The 18827-nt window shown below is 43.4% G+C and overlaps 1 protein-coding gene across 1 annotated transcript in view; it reads left to right on the top strand.

Annotated features, from left to right (window-relative positions):
- Nucleotides 1–2959: 2959 nt before the first annotated feature.
- Nucleotides 2960–18827, top strand: part of CEP85L (centrosomal protein 85L) — a 114940-nt gene continuing 99072 nt past the window's right edge. Inside the window, exon 1 of the mRNA XM_074580875.1 lies at nucleotides 2960–3319. Within this exon, the coding sequence (XP_074436976.1) occupies nucleotides 3271–3319 (49 nt within the window). The 5' untranslated portion in view covers nucleotides 2960–3270. The remainder of the gene's footprint in view (nucleotides 3320–18827) is intronic.

Here is an 18827-nt window from a genome sequence, read left to right on the forward strand (position 1 = left end):
TACCATTGATTCACACGTAAGGTTACATGAGCTTTCCCTTGTACCATGCTGCCGTTTTCTACGAGTGTCGAGATCTTTAGACCCCTCTTGAGTGGGGCAGTGCCAGAACACAGATTGCCGTGCTCTCTTATCACCCCAAGAGATGTAAGAGGTGATCAGCTAATGCAAGTCACCTTAGTGTAGTTAGGCTCCGGTAGGTGCCGAGGGACAAATGCACGTGGAATGGACTGGAGCCAGTACTACCCACCAGCTCGTAGGTGGGACAACAGAGACTTGTTAAGACGGGGGCCTTGGGATGTCCTCAGGGCCTGCTGCATTGCCATGTTGAGATCCACGCGAAAGTAGGGGTTTGCTTCAGCAGCATTAAATAGCACAAACCCATCCCTGCAGGAGGTCCAAGCCAGGTAGCACACTTTTTCAAGAGGTTTTTGAAAATCTAAAACAAATACTGCTCCTGGTCTAGAACTGTGTACACAAGCAGACTGCAGATGTAAAACATTGCTGGATAGTGAATAAAGCATTAACGAGCTAAATTTATTTATAGAGTAAAACTACTGGCTTCAGTTTGGCCCGATTTCCAGACAGATACACTAAGGTTATTTGTAGTGAAAAAGCTTCACTAATTACATTCAGTTTCTATAAAAATAACTTAAAATACAATCAAAAGGATGAACATGTCTCAGGTTCTGTTATCTGCCTGCTTAAATTTAAGCATTTTTTTTTCATTTTTTCTTTCTGCTGTGAGCAGTAGCACTGTGAAAGCACAGATGCGCCAGCAGGGACACCTTGGAAGACATGGAGCTGCTGTTGGAGGTGATTCAGCCAGACCTACCCCCTTGTGTTCTGCCACCCCCATCTTGGCCTTTTTGTTTGTTTTTTGCCTCTGTGGTATTGTTCACATGTAGACAGGAGATACACAGGAAACTGTGAAGCCTCCATGAACGGCAATCCCAAGCTACACAAAAACACGGCAGGGACATTTATTAGGAGATGGAAGAACTGTTATCACGACACTTTTTCCAGGCATGCAGCTTTCTGGGGTCGTCATATGCCTCTGGATTCTTGCAGCTGGATTACAGGGCAGCATCACAAACTCACAGAACTCGGCAGTGATGAGATAATTTTCCTCCTTGCCTACTGCTAGATGCCTTCCCCTTCTTGATATTCAGCTTCCTCACAGCTCACTGCATCCTCCTGTAAATATGCTAAGCACATGTTTATCCGACAAAATAGCATGCAACAAAAGTTACACGCAGACAAGTCCTTTAAAGAGGTCTTTAACTAAGCTGTTTACATGTTTCTTGGTCTTGAGTGTTTTGCCAGATACTTTAGCTTTTCTTCTTTCTTATATTCATGTTTACCTACCATGCTCTCATAACATTCTTCAGTGTTGAAGTTGGCTTTGGGGTTGAAAGGCTGGACAACTTCACTGAGGTGTTATTAACAATAATTTATTTTCCTGCATTGGTCTTCTACTGTAAGCCAGTATTTGGGGTTGAAAATGCTCCCAACCTTCTATATCGTTCAGAGGACCTTTAGCAACAGTCTGAAGGTTTTGACAGGATCTCCAAGAGTTTCAGTATTTGGGTTTTTCATTCATTATTTAGTAACTTTTTGAAGCCTGTGTTTCTACCACTCTACCTACAAAACAGCTCCATAGTTAAAATGAGCCGGTGAGGAATGCACGTCATATCAGGTCTTCAGTGAGTACGTAAGGACTTTGTATGGATGAGAAAGAAATAATAATATGCAGCATTTCTACGTGCTCATTCCAGTACTTCTGAGGCCTCTCTTTTACTGAGTACATTAGCTAGGCGTAAATAAAATATGACTTGTGCTGAAATATAACATATAACTTTCCAAAGAGATAAAAGCTATTCTGTGATCATCAGCTACTAATTAAAAATGCATCAGGTCAGCAGGAAGTGTCTGAACACAGGTTTTATTTATTGGTTGTGAACGCTTCCACATGAACACGGAGCTGCTCCAGTTTTACCTCACCTCCCTAAGCTGTCAGGTCCACCACACTCTGCAATGCTGCCTAAAGCTGTGCTTTTCTATCTTGGTGGAGGCGGTTTTTGTAATTTTGGGATGGTTACGCTGCAGTTAGAAGCCGTCCAAATATTTTTTCCTTCTCTTTGTTTTCGCCTGACAATGCTGATGGAGTCAGGGTACGCTTGTTCATAAGGCAGCTTACAGCAGGGACCACTGCAGCTGCAAACAGCAGTAACACGGAGGCTGCTATTGCAGAATTATCTCTTAGAATTAGCGAAGTGTTTGGAGCAGACTCACAGCAGCTGGGGGCTGGGAGAAGGGGGGGAAGCCTCTTGCTGGGTTTGAATTCTTGCTGACGGGAGCATTTTGTTTCCAGTCCTGTGGCTTAAACTTTATGGTGATACCGAGGATCTTTTGGTGGAACTGATCATTCAAGTGAATGTTACGATTCTTCTTTCTTTCCACTTCGTTTCCTTACTAAAACAAAAAAGTACTGGGAAATTGTACTGGGAAGGGCACGTACCGGCCTTCGGTATTTCAAATGCTGTAATCCTGGAGTGAGCGTTTCACTTTTATGTACCTATTATCTTTATACCGAATTAAGTGCTTTCAATTAGCTGTTTTCCCTGATGACGGTTACACGCCGTCGCTAACCGGCCCCTTCCCCCATCCCGAGTTAGGCGGGCAGGAACCGCGGGTTCGGCCGGGGGCTCACCCCCGCCGGACAACCTCGGCGGCGGGCGGACGAGTCAATTCACGAGCCCGGGGCTAACGGCAGCGCCCAAACCCCCTCGGCGGGGACCGAGGGGGGCGACCCGCCGCCGGTAGCGGTGCCGCGGCCTGCGGGCCGGACGAACAGCCCCCCGCGGCCGCTCGCCCCGCGCCCCCTCCCCGTGGGCCGGGTTATGCAAGCGGTTCTTCCCCGAGCGGCGGCAGCATCTGCGGGGCTCCCGCCCCTGTCCCCGCCCCGCTCCGGAGAGGCAGGCGGCGGCGGCGGCGGCAGCAGCAGCGCAATAGAGCAAGTTTTGTCTCCGGCGAGGGGGCGGCGAGGTCCCACCGCTCTCCGCGGTTGCGGCCCGGCACCATGGCTGCGGCGCCCCTGGGGCAGGCAGCAGCCCCCTCCGCCGCCGCGGCGGCAGCTCCCCGCTAAACCTCCCCCCGGCCGCCTCTCCCGGCCATCCGGGCCGCGGCCGCCCGCCGGAGAGCGCGTAGCTCCGCGCGGCCGCTGCCGGAGAGCGGCGGGTACCCCCCCACCCTAAGACACGGCCCGGCACCATGTGGGGCGGGCTGCACCCCCAGCTCGGCTTCCGCGGCTACAAGGCGGGTAAGGAGCCGTGACCCGGCGGGAAGCGAATGGAAGGGATAGGGTAGGGAGCGGGGTTTGTGTGTGTGTGTGTGTGTGTGTGTGTGTGGGGGGGGAAGGCACAAGGGCCCCGTGCTGTGGGGCGGGCAGGGCCTCTCCCCTGTCCCGGTTCCTCCCCGGCTCCCCACAGAAACGTCTGAGGAAGCGGCTTCACGGAGCCCGGAGGGGGGACGTGGCGGCGGGGCCTCCCGGAGAGATCTCCGGGGCCGGCCCGACGCCGCCGCCGCCGCCTTGGCCCCTACCGGGACCGAGGAGGCGTCGGCGGCGTCGGGCCGTCCGTCCGGGGGGTTTCGGTGTTTAGTGAGCTGGACCTCGCAGCGGATGATAAAAGCTGAGCTTAACCTACATAATACCTTTCCTTCTTTTGGGCTTTTTTTTTTTTAACCCCTCCGGTTGTGTTAGCACACCCCCAGGCAGAGGCTGGAAGCGCCCTTCGCTTGATGCTTGTCATTTTAAATTTAGACTGCAACAAATCGGTCAAGTCCTATTTTTATTTTTTTTTTTAATTTTTTTTTTTTTAATTTTTTTTGCACCACTTTTCTGTCTCTGGGTTAATTACAGCCTAGTTCCTCCAGGCTGGCCAGGGATACGTTGAAGTTGTGCCCTGGGAGTTGAGCTGTTGCTGGGGGGGGGGGGACACATCCTATCTGGGGGCGATGGGATAACTTTCACCCGTAAAAGCTGTCAAAACCCGGCAGAGGGAAATAGGTGAATTGATTGCAGAGCGCTGCTTTTGGGCAGGTAAGACTTAGGTACGCATTCCTTGGGGGTGCCCTTTTGGGGATTTTGGAAATGTTACCGACTCTATCACCTGCTCGACTCTGGCAGAGCTCCTGCAAACGTTTTGTGATATTTTGATTTATTGAAGTAATCGATCACTGTGGCAGTCTGTGGTTTGGCTCTGCCATTACGAGTGTTGGAATAATTTTTTAACTGTCGGGAGTAATTTTTATTATTTTTTTTTCCCTTCAGAAATTTGGATTCATGTTTTAATTTTGGGATTGCAAAATGTGACTACATAATATGTATACAGTTAGTTGACGTATTTAAATGGCAGGATTGTTTTGCTTTCTACTGACAGGGTTTTTCTTGCAAATACAAGAGCTGCTAAGACCTTCTCGGCAGCTGCCTCAGTCTCTACAAGCAGCCTAATGTTCAGTCCCTATAGTGTGAAAGAAGACATTGTTCCTTTTTTCTGTACTATTATTAAGTTATTAATTTCTATGTATAACACGTTTGCCTTGATGAAGTGTTGTGAGGTTTTTGTTTTGTGTTGTGTGTTTGGTTGTGTTTCAACGCTTCCTGCAGAAGAATGGAGTTACAGTATCTTTGTGCTACAGCTTGCAAAGATACAGGGTATTCTGGACTCTGCTAGGTGCAGAGATTTCAGTTAATTTGATGGCAACTGCGGGAATTCAGGGTGTTTCAATTCTTGATTATTTGTGTTTGGGGCAGGAATATTATAAGGTTTTATCACAAGGGTACACTGGCACTAATTTCAGACCGCTACAAAGATTGTTGATGTTAATTTTGCATTTGGTTCAGAAAACTTTGTGTTGCGCCATTCATTACTGTGTTATCCGTTTTGTTTGGGGTCAAATGAAGTGTTTTAGCACTGTGGTGAATTTGTCAGCAGTTCTCATCAGTCAGTTATTGGATGAATGTTTTACTTTCGCTTGTTTGTCAGAATTCTCTAAGATTTGAGAAGTAATTTTGTGTATGGCTTTTCATTCCTCCCCCATTCCCTCTTTCCTTTGAATACTTAGGGTCAATACGAAGTTTGAAATGTACATTTATTGATAAGCGGTAGAAGTGTAAGGCCGGCAAAAGTTGTAGAAAATTCTCTAACTTGAGATAAGATAGACTAACAGAAGGTGGCGGTTAATTGGAAAGCAAGTAGATAAAGGTTTAACCTTGAGGTATGATCTCTGCATTACAACTTCCAGCATAGTAGTCCCTTCCTTCATCAGCTTTAACTTTGAAAGAGTCGAGAAGCTATTTTGCAGGGTTCTTAATCTTTCTGAAGAAGTTAATTAGCTCCATTCAGGCATTTTAATGAACGGATGCTGGCTACTAAGATCCTGTGCTATTATATTATTGCCAGGTTAGATTTTTGGGTTTTTTTGAGAAGGAAGCTGTCCATGGGAGAAGCACTTTATCACAGAACAGTAGCATCCTACTAGGAAGCAGAAGTTTAAGCATTTATTTTTCAAGCTGAAGGAAATCTTCTTTTGCCAAAATGTGTTTAATTCTTTAATGGCAATTACCTGCTATGGATTTTGACTGTCTTTTAAATGTTGGTGTGGGAGCATAACAGTTGATGACTTCATATTCTTGCTAAGCTGTGTTTATTACTGAAAAGCATTCTAGTTTGCTGGTAGTATTTTAGTTATCTATGGATATGAGTATCTAGAAGTCCTACTTTGTTTGAAAATCTTAAAATTCCCTTACAAAACTAGATGCCCACTGAAGAATTCGATAACTATTTACACGTGGGAATTATCAGATTTTCAGTAACATATGCAAATTAATTCTGATTTGTTTTTAAAATGGAACAGGCAAGGACACTTCTTGGGCAGTATTTAATTTGTGGCCTTCAGTTTTATTCACTCTTTTCAGTTCAATAGGAGTACGTTCTCTGAAAAAAAAAAAAATGTGCTTCTTGTTTAACCCGTGGATTTAACGACAAAGTTTGCTGCTCATGCAAAATAAATTTAGCTTCTCAGAGTCTCAGTACCTGTCCTGAAAAATTAAGTTGCTATTTTTGGAATGTATATGATTGACTTACAGTTGTTCAGTTGTCTTGTACACGTTTAACTTTATGAAAACCTTGCAGCATAGTTTATACCTCTATAAAGACAGTGGTTACCCACTATGCTGCAGGAATTCAAATAACTGCAGTGAAGGACATGCAGGGTTTCAAGCCATTTGCTTATTCATCTAGACCATCATTTGAAATGCACAGTTGGTTAATAACTTCTAAGACTACGAAAATGTTCATTTAGATGTGTTGTTCCTCTGGGGCATGCAGTGAAGTCACTCAGGCTATGTGTGTCCAACAGACGCCTGTGAAAAGTGAAGCAAACACACTTTAAAATGAAATAACAAGTACTTATTACTTTCAGTAAACCGTACCATGTCTAGTCAAGCTTCTCTCCACTGTCCAGTATTGCCAATACTTGACCACTACTGAAATTTGGCCGGTAATAACTGTTTAGTTCGCAAAAGTACGAAGTGGTGAAAACTAGAAGTAAAGTGCTCAAAAGGATGTGATTGGCACTCCTTAAAAATAGTAGCCTGCATCCCTCTGCTCCTAGAGCCCTGGCAATATGATTTGTTCATAAGGCAGATCCCACAAGTTGCCCATGTTCTTGTACTTAACCCTTGTTGGCAGTGAGCGTGACGCAGGTGGTTCTGTCGGATTGTTTCATGGTGTCACAATCAAAGTGTCAGCAGCAGTAAAGTTAAGACCTGCGGGGTGCTGCCTCCTTGGGGTACCCATGGATTTCACAGGCAGGTTCAGGGTGGGAAGGATGGGGACAACAACACTCTTTTTCATCCTTTGGGGTGGAGTGGGGACAGAAATCCAGTGGTTTCGTTTCTGTAACAAGTTTTACCGGTGTTCTGTTGGAGGTCTGTAGCTGGGGGTGTGACAGCTCTTGGGACATCTTGAGAAGGCCAGTTTGTCTTTGCAGGCTACGCGAGGCAATAAATGATGAGTTAGTGTTACCAAGGGTAGGCTTCAAATTGTTTACCGGTTATAAGTATGTATATATATACACTTATAACCATATAGTGTATTGTAAAGATTGATTACCTGAGCTTAAAAATTTAATGTTCCAGCTGCAAGACTGGCTGCTAGAATGGCATTTGCTATCTTTCACAGATCACAATGACGTGAAATGACATTCTGTGTTTGAGTGGTGGTGAACAGGAGTTACTTCCCTTCAAAAACAATGGCTTTTTTTTTTTCCCCTTCCTCCAGGCGGTTCAGTTTTATGGACGTAGTATCCACTCTCGTAACGTGTACAAAACATGAATGTCTTAACTGCTTAGCTGCAAGAAAAGAGTGATAGATGTAAGGATGTATTATATTGGTCTTGGGGGTTAGCAATTGTTCTTATCTCTTGTATGTTAACTGTATGTTCAGCATTTACTGACTGAATATAGACTGGTGGTTTCACTAATTCTGTGCTTTTAAAACTTTCATTAAATGTAGTAATTAGTTTAATGGTTTTTGAGAAGAATGCATGAATTTAAACAGTTTGTGCAGAGTAAGTATGCAGTAAAAAGCAGCCTGAGCCATCACATCTGCGCTAGGGGATGGTGGTGAAGGAAGTGCTAGTTAGGGTGAGAGCACCAGTAGCTTCTCCAAAGAACACCTAGGATTTATGTCCACCAAATATTGCTTGTTACAGTTGGAAATTATTTATGCTAAGATTTTAGCCAGGCATTTAATACCTGTTAAAGAACCCGTGCATCTCAAAACATGGAAAAGTTGCCAAATACAGTACCAATGCACGTTGGTAAGAATAGCTGAAAGCCTCCTAAATCAAATAGCTCTTTCATGACTTGAGGTTGTAGCCGGAGGTGATCAACTGCCATTGTTGGAAGCAAAGCCTGTTTGTTGTAGGCAGGTTAGTTAAGGAAAGGACGGATAGTACTGCACTTGTTCAGTATCAGCTATTCTGCCTTCTGTACTCTTTGGGTGCTTGTTTTTATCATATAACTTGCCTGTGGTTTAATAGTTGGGGAGTTAAACTAATTGTCAATTCCCGTGCTGGTTTTTGTTTTTTTTTGCTGAAAAAATGCTGACTTCGTTGTAGTTGTTAGTAGTCTCTCAGATGTCCAAATGTGTCTTGAAATTATACACTGACAATAAAATAGTCTCATTGCAGTTGTAATTACCTTTAAAACGTGTTCAGTGTGTTTGCTATGTGATTCAAAAAAGAGCCTTTCTTACTGACTTCTCTGGCGGGCTGACCTTGGCTGGCTGACAGGTGCCCACCCAGCCGCTCGCTCACTCCTCAGCGAGAGGAGAGAGAAAATAGGATGGAGGACAGGGAGATTGCTTACCCGTTGCCATCAGGGGCAAAAGAGACTTGACCATGGGGTCAGTCCGTGGCAGCTCTTCCCCATGCACCTTCCTCCTCACGCTGCCTGCTGCAGCCTGGTCTCTCCTGGGACTGGCAGGGAATTTCTCCTCAGGTGCCCAGAGCTGCTGCTGCTCCTCCTGCTCCCCTCCTGCTGTCATCTCTGGGCTCACAGGGCTATTTTTCACACTTTTTTCCCCTCACTCATCGCTCCCGGGCAGTGTTTTGCCTTTCCTTAGACAGGCTTTCCCTGAGGCACCACCATCTTGTCTGGGGGGCTGAGCTGGGCCCTGCGGTGGCGGGGTTGGAGCCGGCTGGAACCGGCTGTGTCCGGCTCGGGGCAGCCCCAGCCGCTCCTCACAGGGGCCGCCCTGCAGCCCCTCAGCTGCCAGCGCCTGGGCACCGGCACCTCGTACATCTTCTGAAGAAGGAAGCCTTTATGATTTGAGTATTTCTTCTGGTAGACCTGCAATAATACTATATATAGTCCTTAAGTTCGTTCCTGCCAACGCCGGGGGAAGGTGTGGGAAGGTGTACTGAAGTGTGAGAAGATTCTGCTTTCTGTCTTAGGCTCCCACATGGGAGTTTCTTGCCGTCTAGGGCTGGTTGAGGAGGTTCTAAATGTGGCACGTGGGAGACTGCAGGCCGGCTGCAGAGAATCAGAGGCAGATGGCTGGAGAAGAGGAGGAGAACTCGCAGCAGAGAATAACTTGTGTAAATACGCTCACAAGTACACCTAGGTTTGTCTTAGTCCTGACTGATCATCCTTCGTGTGCCCTGGAACTGCTGACCCCCGTGGAATCATCCCTGAGGCTGTCAGCTTTCCCCGGGCACCGTTATCTGCAGTGTCTGGCTTGGTTGCCTGGGCTTGAACATGCTATTGATTGCACAGCTACGCTCAAGTGACCTATTTCTCCGCGGCCAGCCATGCCGTAAGTGGCACCACATCTTTCTGTCCTCATTCCCCAGGGATCTTTGCTGGTTTTTGAGAATCAAATGGCCCCTCTGTAAAAGGAGGCATTAACACAAATATAAGAAAGGCGAATGTTGAGATTTCTTTTGCTTTTTTTTCTTTCAAGGTATGATGGTCCCTGAAATGTGGAAAGATGTGACAGGTAAACTCCTCCTTTTTGCCTGAAGGGGTGTATGTGGGTCAATTGCAGGGCACAATGCCATTTTACAGCTAAGATAATCTAGTGAGTAGTTGCTCCCGCTCTTCTGGATACCTCTGCTCATGTATCCTTGCTGCTTCCTATGTGCCTTCTCTAGCACTTGTTCAAACTTATGTCAGGCTAATTCAGGGAGCTGGACCAGGAGAATACTAAGGTTAAATAAATATCGAAGGGGGGATTTACAATTGCCTGATGCCAGAGTGAGACATGGCTGGAGGAAGCATCTATGCTGGTGTCAGGCGGGTGCGGAATACCTGGGGTCAAATAGGCTGGCTCTTCAGTCAACTGATGACTAGTGGAAAAATCTCAGAGCGCAGTCTTGCTATGCCACTGCTGATGACATCAGGAAGTATATAGTTAATCCTCAGACTTACTGTGAAGGCCAAGGAAGATTAAGATAGAGGATCAGGAAAAAGTGACATTAATTCCACTGGACAGTGGAGCTTCCACCAGTTAGTGGACTCATGTACAGGGTGAAATGGGTCAAGGATAACGGATAATGACTGGAGAGGTAGTAGGAGACTATCTCAGTCTTGCTGAAGAAGGGCAGTGCAAGTTGTGTCAAGGAAAAGTCCTGCTGCCTCTTTATTGATTAAAATACCTAAAGTAGACTTAGCAAATGCAAGTGGAAAAGCAAATGATGCTTTTCAAACTCTCAACTTCCTAATATGTTAAGAGACCGGTGGTGTCAGATTCAGACAAGAAACATTCTTGAATCGTCCTGGAGTCAGATCTGACATTCCTTATAAGGTATCCTTATGTTTTTAATGTCTGCTTTACTCCTTTTGTAGCATAGTTTGCAGAGGCTGTGGAAAGCTGCAACTTTTTCAAATGTTTCAGAATAAATAAGACTTTTTAAAAGTCTGGATTTCTCTAAAAGATGGTATCTTCTCTCTTGAATGCCTACTCTACAGCAAAGCTATTTAAACCTTTTGGAAATTCTAAACCTTTGGGGATGTTCTTACAGTTGAGAATTAATGCTTTGTATAAAAGTTCAGTGACTAGCATTGATCAAAGGCATGATGTTTCTCAGCATAATAAGAAAACAAAGTGGGAGTATAGTGACGCAGCTAGAGGCACTAAAAGGCATTGAAAATACCTTTACTTAAAACTTTATCACTTTTGCTAGAGACTATGGAAAATTAAGCTAGCAGTTGTGATCTTAATCTCTTTCTGTTTACTTCATTATCTGAAATACCAAACTGATTGAACAAGGGCATTTGTGTGGTTGGTAGAATTATTGTAATGTAAAATTTTACATCAGAAGTGATTGTAGTTGGGAAGATGGAAACACAAGAGGTACTGTTTTTGACTGGAAGTATCCTAGGTAGGGTTGAGGATGTACAGTATGAAGGATTTACTTTTTTAACTACTGCTCTTTCTTTCTAAATTCCAGGGTACTGTCCTTGCTTATATTGAATAGGTGTGAGTGGAAGTTGAGAAGCTGAGCTTAGGGAAAAGTTGTGCCTTGTGACGTGAGTACTGAAAGTTTGTAAGGAAAATTTCCTAAGGACTGAAGTGAAGCCAGAATTTCATCCTTTTAACCCAAATGTAACAATGTGGGAACTCACGTGATGTGCATACTTCTGTTAGCATGGGCTAAAACTGTAGTCTGGAGGCTCTGATCTCTGGTACGTCCATATTAAAATATATGAAAAATATTTTGAAAAATGATGGAAAAAAATCTGTCGTTATACTTGAGCAAAGTGTTTCAGTGAAACTTTTTTTTTTGGTCTCTGTCTTCACCATTTAGTATAGTGTCAAGGGTATCTTTAGATCTGATATCTGATTACAAGGAGGAGATAAATTATGCTCATGTTTGAAAAAAGTAAGACTGCTAGACTCCTTTATTTGATCCACTTTGGTAAGTGTGGGAACTGCTTAAAACCATTTAGTATTTTTTGACTCATTCTAGCAGCTGTGATTACTTCGCTTTTCCCCATGCATAGAGGAGATTGAATTAACTCCTTAAACAGAAAAAGGGAGGGCAAAGCTAATCCCGTAAGAAAAATGTTAGAACGACAAAGAATTTGGAGAAAAACTTACCCGATCATAGTTTTGAATGCCAATAAAGCTAAGCTGCAAGAAGGGCTGAAACACAGATGATAATCTGTGATCACTAGCTCTTTTTTTGGTAGGAGAAGGATTCGGCTGGTCACCTACAAGTGCACAGCTTTTTAACAGACCCTAGGAGCTGTCTGCATGTCCTGAGGGCTCGCTGTTCGAAGTTTATATTAACTTTAAGCTTAACTTAATGTGTTTATTTTCTTAGACATTCCCCTCTTCGTATTCTAAGTGATAAACTTTCCAAGTTTAAAAGGTAGCCTTCTCCTCTGCAGTTACTATGTGGAAGTGAATGGAAACTAAGAATATAGTTTTGTGTTTCTGTGGGGTGAATAGTGCATTGAGTCCGAAGACAAAGAGGCAAGCCAGCATAGCAGGCATGAGGTAATATACGTAGTCTGTGTGCCAAACATTAAATAAGAAACATCTGCAGTTTGTATTTTGAAGTTCTGTTTTATGCAAATACTCTATCTGGAAGCGGAAAACTCACAGGAGTGCCATCAACAACTGGACTGAATTCCTGTTCTTGCTCCTGTCAGTGATGAAATAAAAGCAAACCTCTTTCTTGCCTGACAAGTGTAGGAATTTCATCATTGGGTTGATATTAAATAACTACAGCTAAATGCCATCTGTATAAAAATTATAAAGTGTGTTTGAGTTCTTTTTTTACGTACTTTCTAGACTAGAAATCGGGGAGACCAAGTCCGTTAGTACATACTGTGTCAGTCTAAGGATTTTGCTGCCTTTTTAGCTAGCAGAATGCTGTGTTGAACATGACTTTCTGCTAGTTGAACAGATTTTGTCCTCCACAGTGAAGCCAGCAGAGATTTATGCCTATCTCGCTCCAGTTTAGAATCTGCCTTAATGTGCAATTTGGCAGCAGGGATAAATCTCGTTACTAGTAGTTGCTGCTAGGCATCAGAAGTTTGCCTTTACATGCCCACTCCTTCCTTGGCACTGCTTCTAGTCTGACCACTTGCTGAGCCAGTTTAGGAAATCAAATTAGCAGATAACCTTTTTTGTAAGTGGGGACAGTTTGTTCCTGAACCACTTTCTGCAGGGTCTGGAGTGGCAGGGCTTGTGCTGGGGAAGCAACAGCGAATATGTGTCTGGGAAAGGTGACCAGCCTTTCCGTAGCAGCTGACCACGAGATCCAGTTAGCTCTAATGTCAAACAGCATTCTCAGCTCAAACCCATTTTAGCCAGCGGCATAAGCTGGCCAGCTGGACTCTTTGATGGAAAGTCAGAGCTGGACACCTCTTACTTTCTATGGACCCTGGTGCAGGGGGTTGAAAGAGAGTGAGTTACGTGATTATGTCTTTAACTGCCATAGCAAGATTCTCTAAAGCTCATTTGTCAAGTTAATGTATTTATTCTTCCTAGCTTCCATTCCTTCTTCTAGATTGCATACTTCCCTGCATAAGAAACCATGTAACTTCTTGTTGGACAGTGCCATACACTTTTGTACGGTCATAAAAAATTGTAACTGGTGAAAGTTCACACTGAAATACTGTTTTGCATAGAAGACAAAGGTTTTATAGCTGTAATTATCTATGATGGGAGAGTGTACATTTAGCCATTTCTATGGGGAAAAAAACAAAACCAAAATGGTTTAACTTTATTAAGGAATTTCAGAGGCAAAAGAAGCTGGAGGTTTGGTGACACAATCTACTTAAAATTTATCTCTCTTAAGAAATTGGAGCACAAGTTTATATTCCTTAAAATACGACTCTAGTTGGGCATTGATACTGCCTGTTAGGTGTATGTTTACTGTGAGGATTGTATTTTGAGAGTTTTCTTCTTTGGGTTTCTCTCTCTTTCTCCTTTATGATGTTTTTCTCTCTCTCTAGTAAGAGAATTCTTTTGCACATGAATAGTATAGAGGACAGGCATGGGCCTTTGTATGCCAGGCAGTGTGTTATCAGGCTGTACAAGTAAAAATGCCAGTAAAAAGGTCTCTCTCTCTCAATATTCTGCTTAAACTGTTGGATTCCTGCTTTTCTTTTCCTGCTTCCCTCTCTATCTGTGCATTTTTGTCTTTCTTCATAATTTAGGATTACTCTAATCAGTTTCCAACTGAAAAACTAGGAGGACTTAGGTAAATAGCTCACAGGCTCTGTCAAGAAAGCACACTGAGAAAGGATGTGAGTCCTCAGGATGAATCATACTTTAGCTATCTGACATTGTAAAGTGCTTTTGAGAAACTGAAATGTAAAAATTCGGTAGTTAGGGTTGTCATTTCATCCCACTTTGCCCTGTTCCTTTTTGCACTCAGATTAAGCTGTATCATCCACCTACTCTCAGTTGCATTCATGTGAGGGGAGGGACTAGGACCTTCTGGTACCTCAGTTCATGGCCAGCTGGTAGAGCGGTGGGCTTCCACCACCTCCAGAGTGTTTGTGAAAAGGGTCCTGAAACTGTCATCTGGCCATCTTCCCTGAAAGCATTAGAAACCCTCCTTTACCAGAGTACTGCTCATCTCGGAAGACAAGATGATGTATTGTAGAAGTGGAACTTGTTTTGGAGGTTTGTATTAATAAAGGTTGTAATTTCTTTTGCAAAAGGATCATAGAGATGTAGCGCACCTAGCAAATATTTGTCTAGGTGTCAGGGTTGGGATGCCAGTTTTTTTAACATTATTTTCAAGAGTATGTATTTATTGTGTCAGGATATTGGATTGAATCCAGCTTATCTTTTGCTTCACCTTTAATTGAAACAGGAAGCTCCTGTTGCACCATTATAAGACTAAGAGCTTTTTTTTTTATCTGTATAAGTATGTTAAAGTATGACATCTGCTCTTGTGTCTACTTTTTGGAAAGGGTTTTTTTTTGTGTTTTAAGTTCCCCTCCCTTCAGCTGTAAAAAAAAAACCCAAAAAACTGTTGGCAAAGAATTGTCATGCACAAAACATGCACTGAAGTGAGATTTTTCTTTAATCTTTCAGCAATGATGATCTTGCAGCTATAATAAATAAACATAAACGTCTTGCAACTGAAGTAAGTTTTATTTCTACAATACAGCAACCAGCTCACAGAGAGACTGTGGGTTTTTCTGTAGACTTTCCCTTTTGAAGAGATGTGTGGTTACTTGGCTTATGGGACAGGGAGAGAGCACAAAAGAGGCTGCGAATCCTTGAAGGATTTGTTACGAATGAGTGGGGGGAATTGCAACTGGGTTAAGTTCAGAAATGTCAGGGAACTATATGAGCAGGCGTGTCAGAACCTGGTTGAAGGTGGGTTGATGTCTTTCAAAATACTACTGTATGATGTTCCAGGATAAGTAGTAGGGTTTTGGGCAAAGTTGTTGATGGTGAGGGTGAACCAAATAACTTCCACAGTGTTTTTGGGCTGAAATGCTGACTCTCCTTGAAAGAGCTTCAGGCAGGCTTCAGTGCCATCGTGGCATGAAATATTATTGTACAGCCTGGTTATATCTGTGATGACTAGATTGAGCTTTACATGGTTGTCAGTTTTGATAGTGCGGTAGTGAGACTTCCCCTTCAGAATTCTTTGTCTGTATAAATTTGCACTGGTTGTCGCGGGTGATTCACTTCTAGCCACAATCTATGTCAAAGTCATAGTGTGGAGTAGAAAAATCGGTATCCTTAAGTAAGCACATATAGGCTGTGAAACCAAGTTAAGTCTTTTGCTCTTGCTTTTCATTTCAGCATCTAGGTAAAATAACAGTATCATAGCTGTCACTTAAAATAATACTTTTTACATTCAAGCATGTTAGAGGTATTTTAGGAACCAAATATAAAGACCGTGGTGTTATTATTTTGTGTACGTAGATCATGTGAGGTCTGTGCATACCACTGAAATTAGAAGTGGTAATGATCCAGAATTAACTAGGTGCCTTCCTGCCAGCAGTAGCTGACAGCATTCTGTAATACACAGAAAAAGATACATGTTTTTGTCGAGTGAAATTTCAACAACTGTTGTCTTTTAATAAATAATCTGCTTCCTGCCCTTCATATACTTAGTTGTTAACTGATCCACTTTAAGTGCCTAGGCTGGGAACACAGCACTATGTTGGTATATTTAACTGGCCAAATTCAAGGATGCAGTCAACTGTTTGTATAAACAAGGCTCCTTCTGGGATTCGTTTGGGATTGTGGATGTATTTTATTTGCTATGTTGTTGGAAATTATAGCCAGGTAGGATGACACTACTTTTCTTTCTCTGCTGTTAAATCCTATGAAACATAGATTTTTCTGACCCAGTTAGGAATGATTATAGTCAGATGGTAATGTACAATTTAGCAGCACCAATACCTATAAGAAATTTTTGCTTGCTTCCCTCACCCTGCTCTGTATTCTGGGCAGATGGGCAGTAGCTGTGGATTGGCAGGTTTGAGATAGAGCAGCAGGGTAAAACTGGCTGAGCAGTGTGGGGACTCCTGTGTATCTTCTCCCCCTCTTAGGCTTGGTTCATTTAGGATAGGCAGTTTGCTGTGTGAAAGATCGTTCATTTACAGAGAGCTGTTGAAAAGGAGATGGGGAGCATAGAACAGGGTGCATGGCAATTGGTGATTCTTCAGGACTTGCTCTGAAGGTCAGTTTCAAATAATGAAACTAGTAAAGGAATTTTTAAATATTGACTTGGACTAATGAGGTCTATAGGGTCTTATTTTCTGGGTTATGTTTCTTATTGGAGCTTGTGTAATTACCTTTCCTCAATGATAGGCATGGGATCTGCTGTCTGACACTTTGAATTGGGTACACATGACTTACTGTTGAGACTTCTACTGAGTCCATCTCTACTGTCATGTTGCACTCTTTTTGGACGTTTATGGGAGTGGGTTCAATTGGCTTTGAAAAGCTCTTTTTCATATAGATGGTTTATTTTCATAAAGGCTTTCTGTTGTGCAGAATCACCATTAGGTCAGCAAGGTAAAGCAATGATGCAGATGCATCAGGAGACATTAAAAAGTGTAGACTTCTGGAATATGTCATTAGCTATCTTAAAAAAACCCAAACCAAAACGCCACATGTTTAGTGTCAGGAATTCTGTGGGAGGCAAAGAGAAAGAGTTTCTTGAAGTGATCACATGCAAGCGTGTTCTTTGGGGTGTCTGAAATAGGTCAAAAAGCACAGACTGTTTTCCTATTTGGTTCTAAAACAGCTTTCTTCCTTTGGACGTATCCCTTTTAAATCCAGAGGCTGCTCCTCTGAACAGTAGAAGCCTAGTGAGTGAGAAAATGAGACCGTTCCCCCCACCATCGCAGCCCCCTTCCGTGCCGTATAGGATGGCTGTAAAGGAAAAACGTGATCCTGGTGATGGCACCGTGGGCGCATTCCTCCTGCATGCAGCCAGCTGTGCATTGCAAGGGATGGTGAGAGGGAGCACCTGAGTGAAGAGACTCTTCTGGAGTCCGGAGCATGGTGTAGAGAGACTTGAGTATTTCTCTGGAGAGCCAGATGGGATCTGGGAAGCCTGTGCCGAGCCAAAGCTAATAAGCTCTTGCTGGCCTCATGCTCATCTGTGTGTAGATGTGCATGTGTACCAGCACTTACCTCTTCCAGGCCTACCAGCTTAAGAATCAGGCTTTATTTAAAAATGCTGTACTGCCCCTGGATGCAAAGGTGCTCCAGAAAATGTCGTGTTCATTTTGTCTTGTGACAACAAGTCCTTCTGGACCTACGCTTCAGCACCACAGTTGGGGTGTGGTGTGTCCCCAAGCTGTCTGTGTGTAGGTGTAAAATTCAGAGTAGGTTATAGTAGGGTGTTTTGTGATGCTTTTCATTTCCTCAACTTAGAATACCTATAGAGATCCTGGTGGGAATTACTTTGTGCCTCTCAGCACGTTAGTCCTTTTTGTAGAGTCTAGTTGTACTATGTTGTTGCATTTCTTGGGGTATGTTGCAACAAGCACCATGTGGATCATGAGAGACTCTGATGAGATGTTTGGAGAATCTTCTTTGCACTGGGGGTGGTTAAATGCTGGAACAGGCTTCCCAGAGAGGTGGTGGAATCTGTGTCCCTGGAGGTGTTTGAGACTCAGCTGGATGTGACCCTGAGCAGCCTGATTTAATTAGCTTTGCTTTGGGGTGGGGGTTGGACTAGATGACCTCCGAATGTCCTTTCCTACCTAAATTACTCTCTTGTTCTGTTATATTTTTAGCTTTTATTACTGAAAGTTCCATCAGAGTTAAAATTCTCTCTCCTTTTTGGGGGTCTGCATATGGATGGTTGTAGGCTCACCTACTGAACACTTGTCCAGCCAAAAGGTCTAAAGAGTTTGACACTTAATGCTCTGTTGATTTAATGTGCAGTAGGTGGTAGCATTATCTTTTAACACTTGTTTAGTGCTATAAAAGATGAACTGTCACCAAAGAGTTGTATTGTGGAGAACAGCATAATAAAGGGTAAATGAAACTGAATTTCTCTTCTATAAATGTATTATAAATGTCTTCTAAATCAGAACTATCTCTGGCTTAATTAGCTTAGGCTCCCATAAGTCAACTTTGCTCTTGCTGGAATAGCTCGATGCAGCTTGAGAAGCGTGAAGTGGAACTCCTGTGTAAAGTAGACCTATTTAGAGGGAGGGATGGAAGGAAAAATTACTGCTCCCAACGCAGCCAGAGTGTTTAGTGAAAAATGTGCTGGGTGGTAGGGGGGGAAGAAACATCCCAGTTTCCTGCTAGCTGTATGCGAAACTTATCACATTTCAGTATGTTAGATGACGACACAGAGAGGATGGTATGAAGAACGACACCCGGAGTAGTATTTGCTTAGGGTCTTGGCTGGGATCTCCTTACAGGGTGTGACTGGTGAGCCACAGGTGAGCCACGGGCAATTGCGTTTATGTCTGGCTTCTCTGGTCTTCTGTTCTGCTACCTTACCCTGGGACTTGAAAGCCACTCAGTGGAATAATTAAAAGTTAATAGTTTAAGAGTTTGGGGAAGAAAAGCAAAAAGTTTAGGGAAGAGAAGAAAATACATTGCAAAAGGTATGGCTAAAGTAGAATGACGGGGAAGGAAAAAAAGGTAGGAAAATGTGTTAAAGGGAAAAAGAGGCAGTGATCTCAAAGAAGAATGTAGTTGAGACAAGTGAGATGGACAGGCATATCTAAGACCTCCAAGAACCTACTTACAGAAAGTAGATTTCCTTAGATGTCATGTTACAGTTAAATAGTGCAC

The sequence above is a fragment of the Larus michahellis genome, chromosome 3, assembly GCF_964199755.1.
Source record: "Larus michahellis chromosome 3, bLarMic1.1, whole genome shotgun sequence".
NCBI classification, from domain to species: domain Eukaryota; kingdom Metazoa; phylum Chordata; class Aves; order Charadriiformes; family Laridae; genus Larus; species Larus michahellis.